The 15,867-nt window shown below is 34.6% G+C and overlaps 2 protein-coding genes across 2 annotated transcripts; one reads left to right on the plus strand and one right to left on the minus strand.

Annotated features, from left to right (window-relative positions):
• Positions 1-567: 567 nt before the first annotated feature.
• Positions 568-6,674, minus strand: LOC133327770 (protein sel-1 homolog 1). Its single transcript, XM_061536308.1, has 8 exons — positions 6,669-6,674; positions 6,294-6,618; positions 6,009-6,232; positions 4,385-4,906; positions 4,145-4,319; positions 3,937-4,085; positions 3,319-3,858; positions 568-1,053 (listed from the first exon to the last, which is right to left on the minus strand). Exons 1-8 carry the CDS (start codon positions 6,672-6,674, stop codon positions 568-570), a joined length of 2,427 nt encoding a protein of 808 aa, XP_061392292.1.
• Positions 6,675-12,005: 5,331 nt separating this feature from the next.
• LOC133327772 (ran-binding protein 3) lies at positions 12,006-15,021 on the plus strand (the record flags this gene model as incomplete). Its single annotated transcript, XM_061536309.1, has 4 exons — positions 12,006-12,548; positions 12,621-12,884; positions 12,958-13,107; positions 14,623-15,021. Coding segments are annotated over 4 exons (1,356 nt in total), but the record flags the coding sequence as incomplete, so codon positions are not given.
• Between the last annotated feature and the right edge of the window lie 846 nt (positions 15,022-15,867).

Consider the following 15,867-nt stretch of genomic DNA (forward strand, 5'->3'; position numbering starts at 1 on the left):
AATATTTTTTTGTTTGTTTTATAATTATTTTATATATAATAAACTCAAAATAAAAATTTTGCAATTTGTTATCTCACACTAAGGGTAAATAATTATATATTTATCATTTAAAAAAAATATACACAACAAATGACAAAGAATATTAGTAGTTGTTCTTTGTTGCATTGTAGTTTATAACTCCAGGGCCGTTCCTTTATATTCAAATTAAGATCGAGAACTAAACTAAAAGGGAATAACTAACAGTATGGGGTTTATATTGCAAAACGAAGTAGTTTCGGAAAGTCACAAAATATATATATGTACATACATAACATCAGACAGTAATTATCTTCTTGTTCCAAATTAAGGTAAAACAAAGGAGGTTTCAATTTCTGTTTCGAAATTTTTAATTTAAGCAGAGTTACAGGATGATGTCATTTTGACTGACTGACTATTTAACACGAGGCGACATGTTGTTGGGTTGTTTGTTATTTATTTGCAATCTAAACAATTTGTAGTATTTGTTTTGTCTTCATGTTATGAGAAAATTATAAAACAAAAAAGAAATTAAAACATAAATTATCACTATTACTCCGTGGGATCAGCGGTGGAGTTCGAAGCAGCTGAGGGTAATGTTGATGCTGGTTTTGGAGATGTGTTGTTAGTTGTCGTTGTGCTCGTCGTTGAAGACGACGCCGCTGTGGATATGGATGTCGAATTTGTTGTTGTCGTCGTATTCAATGTTGGAGAACTTGTCGCTGATGTTGTTGAGCTGCTGACTGTACCCGTTGCTGTTGCAGTCGTTGTTGTTGTTGAGGATGGTGCAGTAGCTGCGATGTCATTGCTGTCATTTGCACCACCACTACCATTTGGCACAACATTATCATTATTAATTGGATTAACATTATCTGGCGCTTGAACTTGATTATTGTCGCCCTGATTTTGTTGACGTTGTTCATGGGTTCGCCGTGTATACATTATGAAACCAAGCAACAGCGTTAATATCGTAATCATATACAAATCCCAATTGGCAGCAATATTTTCGTCCAAGTAAAAGATGAATTTATAGGGTGACTAAAATGGGGAGAAAATGATATGGCGAACATTTTATTTAAAAATCAGGTAAAAAATCTGAATGTTTGTTGTATATAGGAGAGATGGTCAAGTTATTTTATCAATGGGTTTCTGAATGTCGTCTTTATATAAATGCTCTAAAAGCTTCTATCTATAGAAGTAGTTTAAAATTCGATTATCAATAAAGAGCTTTAAAAGCTTCTAAGTAAAGAAGGACTTTAAAAGCTACTATGTATAGCAAAGCTTCTACCTACATAACAGCTTTAAAAGTTTCCATCTACAGAAGAGCTTTAAAAGTTTCTATCTATAGAAGATCTTTAAAAGCTTATATCGATTGAAGGGTCTTAATGCTTCTGTTGATTGAAGAGCTTTCAAATATTATACAGATCAAGGAGCTTTTAACGCTTCTATCGATAGAAGAGCTTAAAAGCTTTTATGGATAAAGTAGCTTCTGAAGGTATTTTAAATAAAGAAGGGCTACGGAAGGTCTTCCATATTTAAGCTGTTATAGCTCCTATGGAAGACTTTATGAAAACATTTTATTTATAGAGCACCTTACTAGCTTCGGAATGAAGCTTTTTCTTTTACATTTAAAGTTTTCTATCTATTGAAGCTGCAAAATCTCCTATAGAGTTCATGAAAGTCTTTTATCTTTAGAAAATATTTAGGAGATCCTCTATCTATATACCAGCTTTGGAAGGTCATGGCTTTTGAGGCCATTTTTATTATATGAGTGCTCATAAAGCTCCTTCGCTTATGAAGCTCTTTCGTTTATATTTGAAGGTTTTCCACCTAGAGAAGAGCTTCTAAAGCTATAAACAAAATCATATATAGAAGAGCTTTTGACGGTATAAAATAGGAGTTTAGTCTATATAAGAACTTCTGAAAATCTTCAATATTAGTGCTTATAAAGCTCTGTCTTATATGAGAGCTTATGAAGTTCTTGATTATATTTAAAGGTCTTCCACCTAGAGAAGAGCTTCTAAAGGTATAAACAAAATCATGCAATCGATTTTCTAACTATAGAAGAGCTTTTGAAGGTATAAAATAGGACTTTAATCTATATGAGTGCTCATAAAGCTCATTCGGTTATATGGGAGCTTATGAAGCTTTTTCGTTTATATTTGAAGGTTCTAAAGTTTAGTCTATATAAGAACTTCTGAAGGTCTTCCATATTAGTATTTATAAAGCTCTGTTTTATACACTTAGAGAAAAGCTTCTAAAGGTTATACTTTTAGCTTCCAAAAGTTATACCTACCAAAATCAGCCAAATGATTTCTAAATATAGATGAGGTATAAAAAAGGGGTCGTTAGTCTATATAATAACTTCTGTAGGTCTTCTATTTAAAGGAGAGCTTCTCTACGTATCATGCCCATTCCAGAGCTTCTAAAGGCCATATGTCTTTAGAAGAGCATCTGAATGCCTAATATCTATAGAAGAACGCCTAAGGGTATTCTGTCTATAGAAGAGCTCCCAAAGGGATTCTATCAATAGAATAGCTTTTGAAGGTTTTTAATCAATGGAAGAACGTTTGGAAGTCTTGAAAGGTTTTGAAGGTCATTTATTTTAGAAAAGCTTATGTTAATAGACTTCTATTAAGATATTGTGAAGGTCTTTTGTCTATAGAAGGGATTCTGCCTACACAAGATTTTCATTTATAGAACAGTCTCTAAAGTTCTGCCATCTATAGCTTCAGAAGATCTAGTATCGTTATCAGGACCCTTAAGGGATTTTTATATATAGAAGAGTTCCTAAAAAACGTATATTACCGTTAGAACTTCTGAAGGTATTTTATCTAAAGAATCAAATCTTAATACATTGTATTTTAGAGCTTTTGTAGGCCTCTGTATCTACAAAAAAGCTTTTAAAGGTCTTGTATTTATGACAGTGATTTAAAAAGTCATCTATTTGTACGACAGCTTCTGAAGTTCGTCTTTCTATTCTGAATGTCTTCGATCTATAAAAGAGCTTCTTAAGGTTTACTATATACAGAAGAATTGCCTCAATCTTCTATACCAGAGCTCGTGGGCTTCTACCAATACAAGAGCTTCTGCAGGGAATCTCTAAATATTTTTAAGTGTCTGGAGGTGTACTATATACAGAGGAAGAGCTCAATGGCTTCTACCAATACAAGAGTTTTTATAATATTTTTGAGCTTCTGAAGGTGTACAATATACAGAAGAATTGTAACAATCTCCTATAGAAGAGTTCAGGGGACATATATAAATATTTTATATTTCAATGGGTAACAAATCGAAACATACCTCTTTTATCGATTCAATTTTGGCCAACAGCTGCAACTTCAACAGCGCTATTGCCACTGGAACTTTAGCATCAGCATTTGTTACGGCAGCCAAGTCATACAAACGTTTTGCCAAATGCCAATCCTTTTTCATGCCCAGACCTTTTTCGTGCATATAACCTAAATTAAACATTGCTTGTGCGTTATATTGTTGTTCCGATGCCTTGCGATATAAAGCGGCCGCTGTTTCGAAATCAACATTTGTGCCCCAGCCATAATAGTAATAATCGCCCAATTTAACTTGTGCCGCCGAATAGCCCTGTGATGCCGCACGCTTCCAATAGTAAAATGCTCTAATTAACTCTTCATTGCGATCATGGAATATGGAAACATCACCACGATCCAAAAGGAAGGCAGCATTTGATTGAGCAACTTCATAACCTAATTCTGCCAATAGGGCATATTGCATATAGGCTTCATTGATGCGATAATTTTTATAATCCGAATAGGCATGCATCAGATTTGTGCTCCAACGGCCGCGCTCAGCAACATTTTTGAAGAACTGAAAGATACAGGGCGATAAAATAAAGAAGAAAATAATGAGATGGTTTAAATAACTTTGATCGAACATTTAAATTACCTCTACAGCAGCTGGACAAGAACGCAGCATACCAATACCATAAGCATGCATAAAACCTAAGTTGTAATACGCCAAAACATGGCCGGATTGAGAGGCCAAATTGAAATACTTAAGGGCCAGTTTGAAGTCAGCCTTAACACCATTACCAGCTAAAAAAAATAAAACACATGAATAGTTTTTTAAGAAATAATTAATTTTCAAAACTTACTGAAATACATATTTCCCAACATCAATTGACCATCGACCCAGCCTTGATCAGCTGCCATGGTGAAATAGTTTAAAGCCTTTAATGGATCTTTAGGTACACCCAAACCTTTAAGATACATTAAACCCAAGCCGCTTTGGCCCACTGGGTCACCTAAATTGGCAGCCTTGGAGAAATACTGTAACACAAAAAATTAAATTTTTAAAATAATATTTAAAAACTAATTCTAATTATTTTCCTTACCTTAAATGCAGTTTCATTGTCCGCTTTGATATGTTCGCTGCCTTCCAAATAGAGTTTACCCAAAAAGGCGTAACCAATGGCATTACCGGCATTGGCAGCCAGCGTAAAATATTCCAATGCCTTTTGATGATCTTGCTGTATGGCTTTGCCACCCTGATAGTACAATTGACCCAAACCAACTTGTGACTGGACATCTCCCTTATCGGCCAATAATTGATAATAGTCAACAATTTCTGTTTCTTGACTGCCTGGATTTTCCAATTCATCCAATAGTCGGACACGATGTACCAAAGGACCACTGGAAAATGTTACTTTTTGTGCCACCTTTTTAGCGACTTTTTTGTAGTAGGTTAGTGACTTTTCACAGCTAGCTGGTACATTAATGCCAAATGAATAACGATAGCCTAATGCCATTTGAGCATATGTATGATCACCCAATGCCGCCAAGGTTAGATGAATCAGGGCCAATGGTTGACTGACATTTTTGCCACCCACACCAACGGAATAAAGGAAAGCAAGGCCCTGGAAACAAAAATGAAAAATGTTATTGAGCATTATATTTTTTGTAGAAGTTAGAATCAGGAAAATAAACGCATTAGAAAAAAGCATTAACAATTCTTTAACATGGGGATAACTCGAAAAACACAAAATATAAGGAGATGGGCCAAAATTCTTTCCTTTTCCAGCGGGATGTTAAAAAGATCCCACGACAAACTGTCACCTTGTCCTTATCCTCGTTCGATATTTATGGGCTCCAAGAGGTCCTTTCCGATATTAACTGCTGATCTTGCGCCATTTAAAGATATCTTGCATAGCCTTATTAATTTTGCTGGAATGCCGAACGCAGTATCGGAGCAAATGAGAGGAGGTAGGACCAAAACGAAAAATATCAATTTAAATTCCATATAGTCGACTGACTTTAAATGATTTTTTAAAAAACCTATGCAGATAATTCGTTCGAGAATTTCAATTTCTAAATCAAGAATAATGGGATCGTGTTTAATTACATTTGAAATCACATATAACCGGCGTCGTTATAACCGATATGTCGTTATAAACAATTTCGAATGTATATGGAGAATGATTTTAAATAACAAATATTGGACATATTGTACGTAGGTCATTGCAGAATGCAGTCTGTCATATAATAAATTATGGAATGTATGAAACACATTTTTGAAAGCAAAATTGGTTAGTGGTTGGTATATATAAATCTGCATAAGACTGAATCTAAGAACATATTTTTGAATGCAAAATCGGTTAGTGGTTGGTATATATAAATCTGCATAAGACTGAATCTAAGAACAGAATTGTTATCAGTAATTTATTGCATAAATAATCCCATGAGCGTTTATGACACGTAATCATTTAAATTTAGATCATGCAGCTTAAGCACCTAAAACAGAACTATGAATTATACCGAAACTTTAGCGGGTTATAAAGAGCAAATAATTGCGATTTTTGGGGAAGTGAGCGGAATTTAGAAACAATGTCTGGAATAAATATATAAGATTTTGCGATGCACGAAGTGATACTAAGCAAAATTTTATACAATAACCAGAGCGCAGTTTAAAATTTAGTAAATATTTTTCATCAATGATTTTAATATGTATTCTTGTCTTACCATATTTGCTTCGGGCAAACCTTCCTTAGCCAATTCATCAAACTCGTTTGCTGCATATTCAAAATCAAAATCCATATAGTGGCCCAACACTTTGGCCCATGCTAATTCGGCGCGAGCTTTACTATGTTTCATTTCGGCAGCTTTGCGTATCAGTGTAAAGGCAACACGTTTATCCGAATTGGGTTTGGATAACATTTCCATGGCATTTTCATACATACTTTCAGCTAAAAAAAAGATGATTAACATTAAAAATGTCCCCCTTCTTTTTAAAAATAATTTACATACCCTCAACTTGTTCCGGTGTTGGATCAATAATTTCTTGTGGTTGTTGCTTTGCCTCGAGCAACTCAATTTCCTCTTGTAATTTCTTGCGGACAACCTCCTCACTCCACAGGCGTTCGAATATAGCAAATTTAAGCAACTTATTCTTGCCATCTGCCTCGGTGCCTTGAATATTGGCAGCAATTTGAGCTGCCGTTTTGGCGGCCTCCATTTGATCATCTATATACTTGGCGGCTTTCCGCAAGTTACTGGGAATTTCATTTGTTGTTTCATCGTTGTCCGATGTTTCCCGATCCGATTTACTCGCTGAACTACTATCGCCACCACTCTCATCTTTATCACCGCCATTCGATGTTGCTTTCTCTGTGGCAATAGAACCACCATCAGCAGCGGCGGATGGTGAAACCACCTCCGGCCCTTGTAATTCAGCTGTTGCCGTTTCCCATTGTGTTGTCTGTACGATCAACAAAATACCAATGGCAATTAAGCCCAATTTCATTGTGGTGGTGCTGCACTTATCTGTCGCTCTGCAAAATAGAAAGGGATAATTTTATGTTAAATTGTGAAAGCCCCCATATAATTTTATTCAATAAAATAGATAAACTGTAGGGGATTTTCGCACTTTTGTTTTCCTTTTTTGTTGGTTTTTGGTGCTGTTTTTTTCGTTTATTTCGTCGTTTTCTTTATGTCTGACGTGGATATCAGTTCAGCTGGGGTCTGCCCAACGATAATGACCACTTACCTGATGTTTTGTTATCAAATCTTTGGAAATGTGAAAAGTACTAACAGAACATCTTCCATATATTTACAAATATATTGGCGTATTATTTATTATCTTTAGCTCAAAAATTTACTTTTTTCCTTCTTTCACACGTAAGACTAATACACACAGTTGCTTTCATATATTACAAATAGCATACGTTTGAAGAGTAACTCTGGGTTTGTTTACAATATGCAATTGGAAAGGCTGCTTATTGGAATGAACATGTACATTAGGTACAATCGTAGACATATTTTTAATATTTTATTTTTGGAATTGGAAGACATATTTTGAATTTGAAGACATTATTCTAAAATCCATTTGTTTAGAGATGAATTGTATAGCATTGGTAAGAAGAAATTTATGATTTGTGAATGATTATATTCGATTTTGGGGTATTCCAAACTCGATTTTGAAAAGAAACTCCGACATTCCATTCATCTTTCGGTTTTTTTTTGGTAAAATGTAAAAAAAATTAAATTTCAAATTATTTTTATAAATGAAAATCTACCATGGTATAATTATTACTAGGTAGGGCAAAATCTACCGACTGATTACAATTTGTTCTCAATTGTGTATGTGTGTTTATTGTTTTGAATACTATGTCAAATAAATTGAAATATATGCACCCTGTACTGTTCCCGTACTGCAAGAATCTACTAATTTGTAATATTTGTTTCCGATATTATACCGGAAAATTGTTATCGCAGTAAAAAATTGGGAATTCTTGCAGTTTCTGGAATAGATCATATGTTTTTAACTAGTCGTCTGGAAGTAATTACTTTATAAAACTACATGTACATTCATGGTACAATTATAAAAGGTAACAGCAAAACCCAGCTGATTTGATTCCAACGTAATAATAGTGTCAATATGAATATGCCAAATAAGGTTTTTAAAAATCACCTAACAGGAAAATTAAGAATGGATACAATTTGAAATTGTTCATTATTAAATAATATCCCGCATTCAATTTACTCAATCTGCCTGCTGGGAAAGTTCGAGGAAGCAAATCTTTCTTCATGGAATAACTCGAAATTCTAATGGTGTTTTTACACGATATGTATTTTACATATGTGCTGTCACTTTTTTGCATATGGAAATCGAACTCGTCATGTGAAACATACGGAAATTTCAATGTGTCAAAACGATATGCAATTACATATGTATTTTTTTCCGAATAGGACGCGCTCTATTTTCGTATGTGAAACATAAGTAAATCAGCTGTTTGAATGAAACACATTGTTGGAAGAAAATATTTCAATTGCAAGTCAAAGAAAAGGATGAAAAGGCAACAATTACAAATTATTATTTCGTTTGTAGGTGTTTAATAAAAAAAGATGTTGATTTAAGAAAAAATAAAAGTGATTTTTTTGTTTATAGGTTGTCATATGTAAAATACATATGCCGATTTGAACACAAAAATAAATGTTTTGTGTACGCCGCTAATTTTGACACACATAAGGAATTACATATGGATGAAATAAGTGACAGCACATATGTAAAATACATATCGTGTAAAAACACCATAAGCATTTTCATATGAGTTACACATATAAGTGGCAATGGCTCAATTATGAGCGATAGAAATATAAATTTTATAGACTTTCATTCATGTTTTTCAATTTTATTTTGAGGATTCAAAAATATCACATTTTCAAAATAAATATAAGTTCCGTTCCAGAACCTGAAAGTTTCTACTGATTTTGCAATTTTTTCTACAAAAACCGTTCCTGAACCCGCAAAACTAGTAAAATTTTCAACCAATGTTAAGAGAACACAAAACAAAATGGCGTTCTCTTTGTAAAGTTTTTACTCGAGAAATTTAACCGAGTAAAAATGGTAAACAGGAATGCCTACTTCTGATTGGCTGTTGGATTTTTCTGATTTTGAAGTAATGTCATCTAATTTTGAAATATTTACTAGATTTCCATTCCCGAACTTTTATATTTGTACTCTGAGAGTGATTTAAAAAAGAACTGGAACGAACCAATAATTTGTTGATAATTTGTTTGTTTACATTTTTATGTCAAGTGACGTTGACACTAGTATAACTTACAACAAAAAATTTTCATGTGGTTGTTGTATCGTTTGTTGTACAACAACACTTGCTGTTACCTTCTATTATTATACCATGATGTACATTAGAACTTTTTGCAGGGTTAACCTAATTTATGAGGATTTATTTGACAAATGTGTAATGGAATTGGCAATTAAAACCCACTAAGTTAACTTAATCCGGTACAATGTAAACGTACTATTATGGATGAAACAAATAATTCATGTTATTCCCTTCCGGATTTTGGAAAGAAACCATAACCTTTCATTATTTTTTCGCGTTTTTAGTTATGTGTTGAAAAAATGTCAATAAACACCACCACTTGTTGCCTATATTTATTTTAATTTGGCAGAAGAAGCCACCACATACATAGTTGCTTTTTTGTTATTAAAAAATACCATGTAATCTATCCACAAGGCCAAAATATGTCGAATGAACAGAATGACTTCTTGCATTTGTTTTTATTTATTCTGGCATTAGAGGCCATGAATCCAAGGGTCAATGACATTATTGCAGCATACCAGGCTTCAAACCTGGCAGATCCAACATAGTCCAGATTTTCACACTACGCCAAATCCCACAAAAGACCCACGAAAAACACATGGACACATTTCACCTATTCGTCGACTAAAAAGCCACATTCGACAGCCCAATCCGCTTAGGGGTGTTTAAAGCCATGTCTGCGTTTGGTATTCCTGCAAAATTAATAGGGCTATGCAGGATAACTTTAACTGGCACAAGATCAGCAGTTAAAGACGGAAAGGGCCTTACAGAACCCTCCAATACCGAACGAGGATTTAAACAATGTCATAGTTTGTCGTGTGACTTGATTAACATCCTACTGGAAAATGTCATACGAGATGCAAAGGTGAACCGAAGGGGCACTCTGTACACCAAACAGTACATTTTACTCGCCTACGCCGACGACATCGACATATGGGCTGAACATTGCGAGCGGTAACTGCCATCATTAAACGAATTGAGAATGAGTCTGAACTGTGGAACTTGAATACGACAGCTTTGAGGTAGGGAACGATTTTATATCTCGGTACCGCCATAAACAACATTAATAACATCAGCTTTGAAACCCGAAGGAGAATAGTGTTGACCAAGAGATGTTAATATGGTCTGAGTAAGCAATTAAAAAACAGGGCCACCTCTCGCCAGAATCGCCGTCGAATGAACCATGAGCTGTACCATCTATTCTCGAACATGACATAGTCAGACTATCGAGCAGCAGCGACTACGTTGGCTAGGTCATGTTATGAGAATGGATGAGGATGTCTCAGCTCAAAAAGCATATAAATTCGAAACAGATGATGGTTCAAGCAAAATAGGAAGACCACAAATCCGAAAGATCAAATGGAAGACAGCATCTCCTAACATGGTCTTTCAAATTGGGCTGACTGAGGGTCTCGTCGCCAGTAGCAGTACATCAGTATAGTGTATAGGCATCATAAGTTATTTTAACCCTTTGACGTATTTCCACGAGTCTGACTCGTGGTACAATTTCTGTGCCTAAATTGATTATCACGAGTCTAACTCGTTATTTTCAGGTAATAATGTGAACAAAAAAAATTCTTGCATTTGAGTACAAAGTCTAATGCAAGTTGTGTGCTAACAGTTGGAAGCGAACTTCGTTGCGCTAATTGATACGTCAAAGGGTTAAATAAATATTTTTGAGTTAATGATGCGTAGTTGTTCGCAATATTACACTTCATGTTGTGCTTGGCCTATAAATAAGGTCACCAAGGGAGACCAGCTGATTATCGATACCTCTCAAGTTTGCTGTCAAAATGCATTATTGTGAATTGACTTCCATTATGAAAACGTAAACAAAGTCGAAATTTTTGACATTATACTTGAGAAAAAACAGCTGTTTTCCGATTTCGATTGCTATCTTGGTGACCTTATTAATAGATCTTGATGTTGTGTAAAAAATCCAGATCAATATTCCCGTACTGCAAGAATCTACTAGATTTTACTATTTTCTTCGATATCATAAAGGAAAAAAGTGTTATCGTAGAAAAATTGTAGATTCATGATGTACGGGACCAATAGTCTGTTCTAGAACTGAAATAATCTACAATTTTTTCAGATACCAAAAAAAGTTTGCATTCTTGCATTCCAACGCAATGATTAATCGAAAACCATTTAAATCGACTTTACAATTTTTATCATGATCAAAATACAAGTCTTTAAATGTTATTATCCGATTATTCGGGAGTCGTACGAGAGTTGTATGAGTACGAACAATTCCGTATAAACAGGTTGATTCATGTACGAAATACATTTTGAACTTGGTTCAAATGACCGTGAAAACGTAGTAGTAGTTAGACATTCGAAACAACAATTGTTATCGATAGTGCTGCCATTACCGCCGATTTGCGGTATCCCTAATCGGTCATTCTCCCATGCCTCTTTCTCAACAATACGCTTCGTAAGCGGTGTCCATCGCATCACAGCTCATTCGTAAATGTTCTTTTTCCATTTTTTCTTTCTTTATCGGCCATTTTTTCTTCTTCCCCTTTTGTAGCCGTTGGAACGTTTTTAATTTTTTCAGCCATCACTCACATCGGCACCTCTCACATCGACATAATCTGCGTACCGTTTTGAATTAAACTCCCTCGAATCTAATAAATTTAACCATTTTGTATTCTTAATAAGCGTTCAATAACAAATAAAAACAACAACAAAAATGTCGGAAAATAATGGTAAGTTGGTGGCAATGCGATACCGATTGCTGAAAGTGATCTGCAGAAATGCTGTCGTAGAGAAAAATGACCGGACGCATAGGCCTGGCTGTCAATGCAATTACTACCACCATTGCAAATAAACTGTCATCTTTCATATTTTTATTTTGGCAAGTTAAACAAAATTATGATTTATCCCTTAATTCTGTGGCCTTGCAGATAATTCCAATGAATCCAGTAGTCTGGGAAGTGATTCTTTGCTACAAAGTTCTCGTTTGACTGGTGGCGGTAGCGTTGGTGGCAATCCTGTTTTGAGAGCCGGCGTTTTACGTCCATCCGTGTTGGGACCATCAAGATTGGGCTCAGCCCTTTCGTCGAGCAACAACAGCACTAGTACACAAAATGCCACATCAACGGTGACTGATGGTCAGGAGGGTGCGGCATCGGGCGGTTGTGATAGTGGTGGTCCAAAGCCGGCAGAAAAAGCAAGCGAACCTTCTAGTAGTAATCCATTTTTGAAAGAGATCAAGGACGATGAGGATGCCGGTACCTCAAGCAAGGCCGCCGATAACAATAAGGGTACAGACAATGAGGAATCATCGGAAGAGCGTGCCGATCCCTTAACACTTTTGCGTAAAAATGGTATGGAACGGGCTAATTTATTTGCGGCCGCCAAAAGCTCTATACCATTGGTGGAAAAATCCGGCTTTGTTTTTGGTCAAAATTTACACGAACGTGTTGTGGGGGTAAGTGTAGTAATTTAGCAAATATTCTTCGAATATACCTATTTGACATAAATGTATGTTAATTTTCCATAGGAACATTTGAAATCAGATAAACCAGCGGAATCGAATAATGACGATTCTTCTACCTCAGCATCGGGTGAATTACTTTTCTCAAGTGTAATACAAAATGCTGCTGCTGCAGCCAAACCAACAGAGAATCCCGATAAAGATGCTAATGCCGAAGCCAAGAGTCTGACTGATGTTGCACGCGAATATGAAGAGAGTCGTGCCCAAAAACGTAAATACGAGGAAGTTGAAACATTTACTGGTGAAGAAAATGAAGTCAATATTGTCGATGTAAGTTTGGAGTAAATATTTAAAAGCTGTTATCGGATGTAATAATGGACTATTTTATATTTCTTCTTTTTAGTTGAACTGTAAACTGTTTGCATTTGTCAATAGCAATTGGGAGGAACGTGGTCGTGGTAGTTTACGCCTTAATGATTCCAGAATTGAACATGAATGTTCACGTTTGGTATTTAGAACTGCTGGAAATCTACGTTTATTACTTAATACAAAGGTAAGTCATTATGTAGTTAAATGTTTTTTTATTTTATTTAATAAGAACCGCTTTCTAAATCCACCTGTTGTAAATAAGTTTATTTATCTCTCTCTATGTGTAGGCAAATAGGTTTCAACTGTTGATAAAATTTGTTTTCCAAATGTTAACTATATATAGAATTTAAATTTCTGTTCCAGAAACTACAAAATTGTATTTACTACGACAACAATTTTTCTTTTATGATATCTGAAAATATAGTAGAAATTTGTAGATTCTTGGATTACGAGAACATACCATAAGTTGAAAAAATTAAAAACAAAATATCGCCTGTGAAAATCTCGCCAGTTTAAGGAACATGAAAAAATATTTTTATAAATGTTTGTCTATGTATAGGTCATGAAAAACATTTTTAAATAACATGGAAGTCCTTGAAAAATATTTTTTAAATAATCTACGTCTGTGGTAGATCTTGAAACAAATATTTTTTTAAATAATCTAAACCTGAGGTAGACCTTGAAGGAAATATGTTTACAAATTCTACACATGCGGATAGACAAACCAGTGAGCGAGGCAGTATAGTCGGACAGGGCCGACCATATGATACCCTACACAACTTCCACGGAAATCTAACTTTGTGTGCTTCTTTATTCTGAGCTTGGGCAATATTTCGCAATATTTGCAACCTCTTCACCGACTAGAGGTCAGTCAAAGCGATCAACGCTATATTTCCGTCCTCTAGTGTGGTAATGGGTTACTAAATAATATCTGAGTACGTAAGCATCTGTAAATATTTAAGTGTAACTCCCATATCCGAGTACATACGGTATCCATCTGAAGTTCAACCACTACTCTTGGATATACTATCAATTTCTCATGTCTATGTCCTTCAGGAGTAAATATATACGCCAAAGAATACACATTTTTTCATTTTTCACACAAAAGTCAGGGTCCATTTGACGCGCTAAATATTGACCGATCTTTATCAAAACATGCCCGATCCCCTTTGGCCCGATCCCCTTCTCGATGTAAATTCATTCGCGATGTTTGGGCAATAATTGCGGCTTCTGGAGCGACCAGAAAATCAGACAAAAATTAAGTTTTTGGTCCATTTCATCCCCTAAATATTAATCGATCGCTACCAAAAACAATAGGGGTCTTCATTGTCCAGAACCCATCCTACGTGCAAATTGTGTTGGGTAAACATATATTTTCTATTTTAAAAAAATCCACGCCTATATCGGTGTCATAGTTCTAAGGCTTTCTGAACAACTCATATTGTTAGACTTACTGAAGCTTCCGTAGATATAAGTCTTTCTGAGCAATTCCAATTCTTACAATACTTTCTTTTGAAACTCTTCTATAAGATATTCCGAAGCTCTACTATAAATATGTCATTTTGAAACTTTTCTTCAGTTTCTTCTTTTGAGCCTCATCTACAATTAGAAGGAAATCTTAAGCTCTTCTGATAGTAATAAATTATTATTATTTATAATTATTAAATTATTAAAATTCTCCATAATTTATTCATTTTAGGTCTGGGGTGGTATGGTTGCTGAAAGACCTAGTCAAAAATCGCTAAGACTCACAGCCATGGATAATACGGGTAAAATAAAAATATTTCTAGTAATGGCTCGTCCAGCGGAAATCAAGAATTTACATAGTGCTCTTGTGGAGCGTATAGAGAAACGTAAATTATCGCATCCCGATGATATGAGCACTGCTAATTCGGGCGCGGAAAATAGCGGTGAAAGCAATGGCGAGGAGGCAAACAGCAATGACGCTGCTAAGCATGACGAAGTTGCCGCATCGGCGGTTGTTGCCGAACCAGATCATGATGATTCCACCGAACCTAGCCCTAAAAAACCTTTGCTGACACCCGAATCATCATCATCAACAAAAGTACAACAACAAGAAGAAGTGTCTGATAATTAATTACAAATAAAACAAAAGCCATGAAGAAAACCGAAAAATTCATCAATAAAATTTAACAATCGAAAATTACACAATACCACCACCACTACAACATGTGAAATTATTTGCAAAACAAAAGCAGTTCCAAATAAAATATTATGCAAAGAAGGAAGATAAACTCAATTTCATTAAAAAAAGTATAGTATTGTATTAAAAATGCAACAAATCATTCAAATAAAACGACAAGAAAACAATCATACAGGAAATTGCTGCCAATTTGAAAATTGACATCCACACATCAACAATTTGAACAAATCAAAATAAACGTGGTGAATATTATCCACACAATTATATTAAATTTCAAATATGGAGTTCAAATCCAAATATTATATTTTATTAGTGTACGATTTTGTACAATACAACAAATTTGAGATTGTGGGCACTGATTTGTCTCTCTACAGTGGCCACATATTTCCAAAATACACTCTCTTCACACATACCTATTTGTTTATTTTTAAATTTGTTTCATTTGCAATATGAAATAATTGTAATTATTTGTCCGATATGTAAGCAATGAAAACGAAGAAGCGATTCATAAAAAAAGAAATGTAATGTCTTACAAGTAACGTTTAATTTTCCATAATATGAATAAAAAAAATAATTTCTTTTTGCATAATGTGTTCCTTGAAATAATTCATATTTTTTCATAGAAATACTTCTAAATAATTAGAGGTCCACAAAAAGGTAGTAATAGGACAATAGTGTTATTAGCCGACTTTAGACTATGTTTTCAGTTAAAAATATATAGTCAAAAGGTAAGTACCGTACTTGATCGGAAGATATATGTGTATAAATATACATATAAAA

The sequence above is a fragment of the Musca vetustissima genome, unplaced genomic scaffold, assembly GCF_032173495.1.
Source record: "Musca vetustissima isolate MV318-11 ecotype Yass unplaced genomic scaffold, APGP_CSIRO_Mvet_v1 utg299, whole genome shotgun sequence".
Classification (NCBI taxonomy): Eukaryota; Metazoa; Arthropoda; class Insecta; order Diptera; family Muscidae; genus Musca; species Musca vetustissima.

What these genes read in the sequence shown, in the direction of transcription:
- LOC133327770 (XM_061536308.1), bottom strand. An exon ending in CTTGTCCAGCTGCTGTAGAG is followed by an intron (nt 3,859 to 3,936) that starts GTAATTTAAATG and finishes TGTATCTTTCAG; the next exon opens with TTCTTCAAAAATGTTGCTGA. An exon ending in AAATTGAATCGATAAAAGAG is followed by an intron (nt 1,054 to 3,318) that starts GTATGTTTCGAT and finishes TCCCCATTTTAG; the next exon opens with TCACCCTATAAATTCATCTT.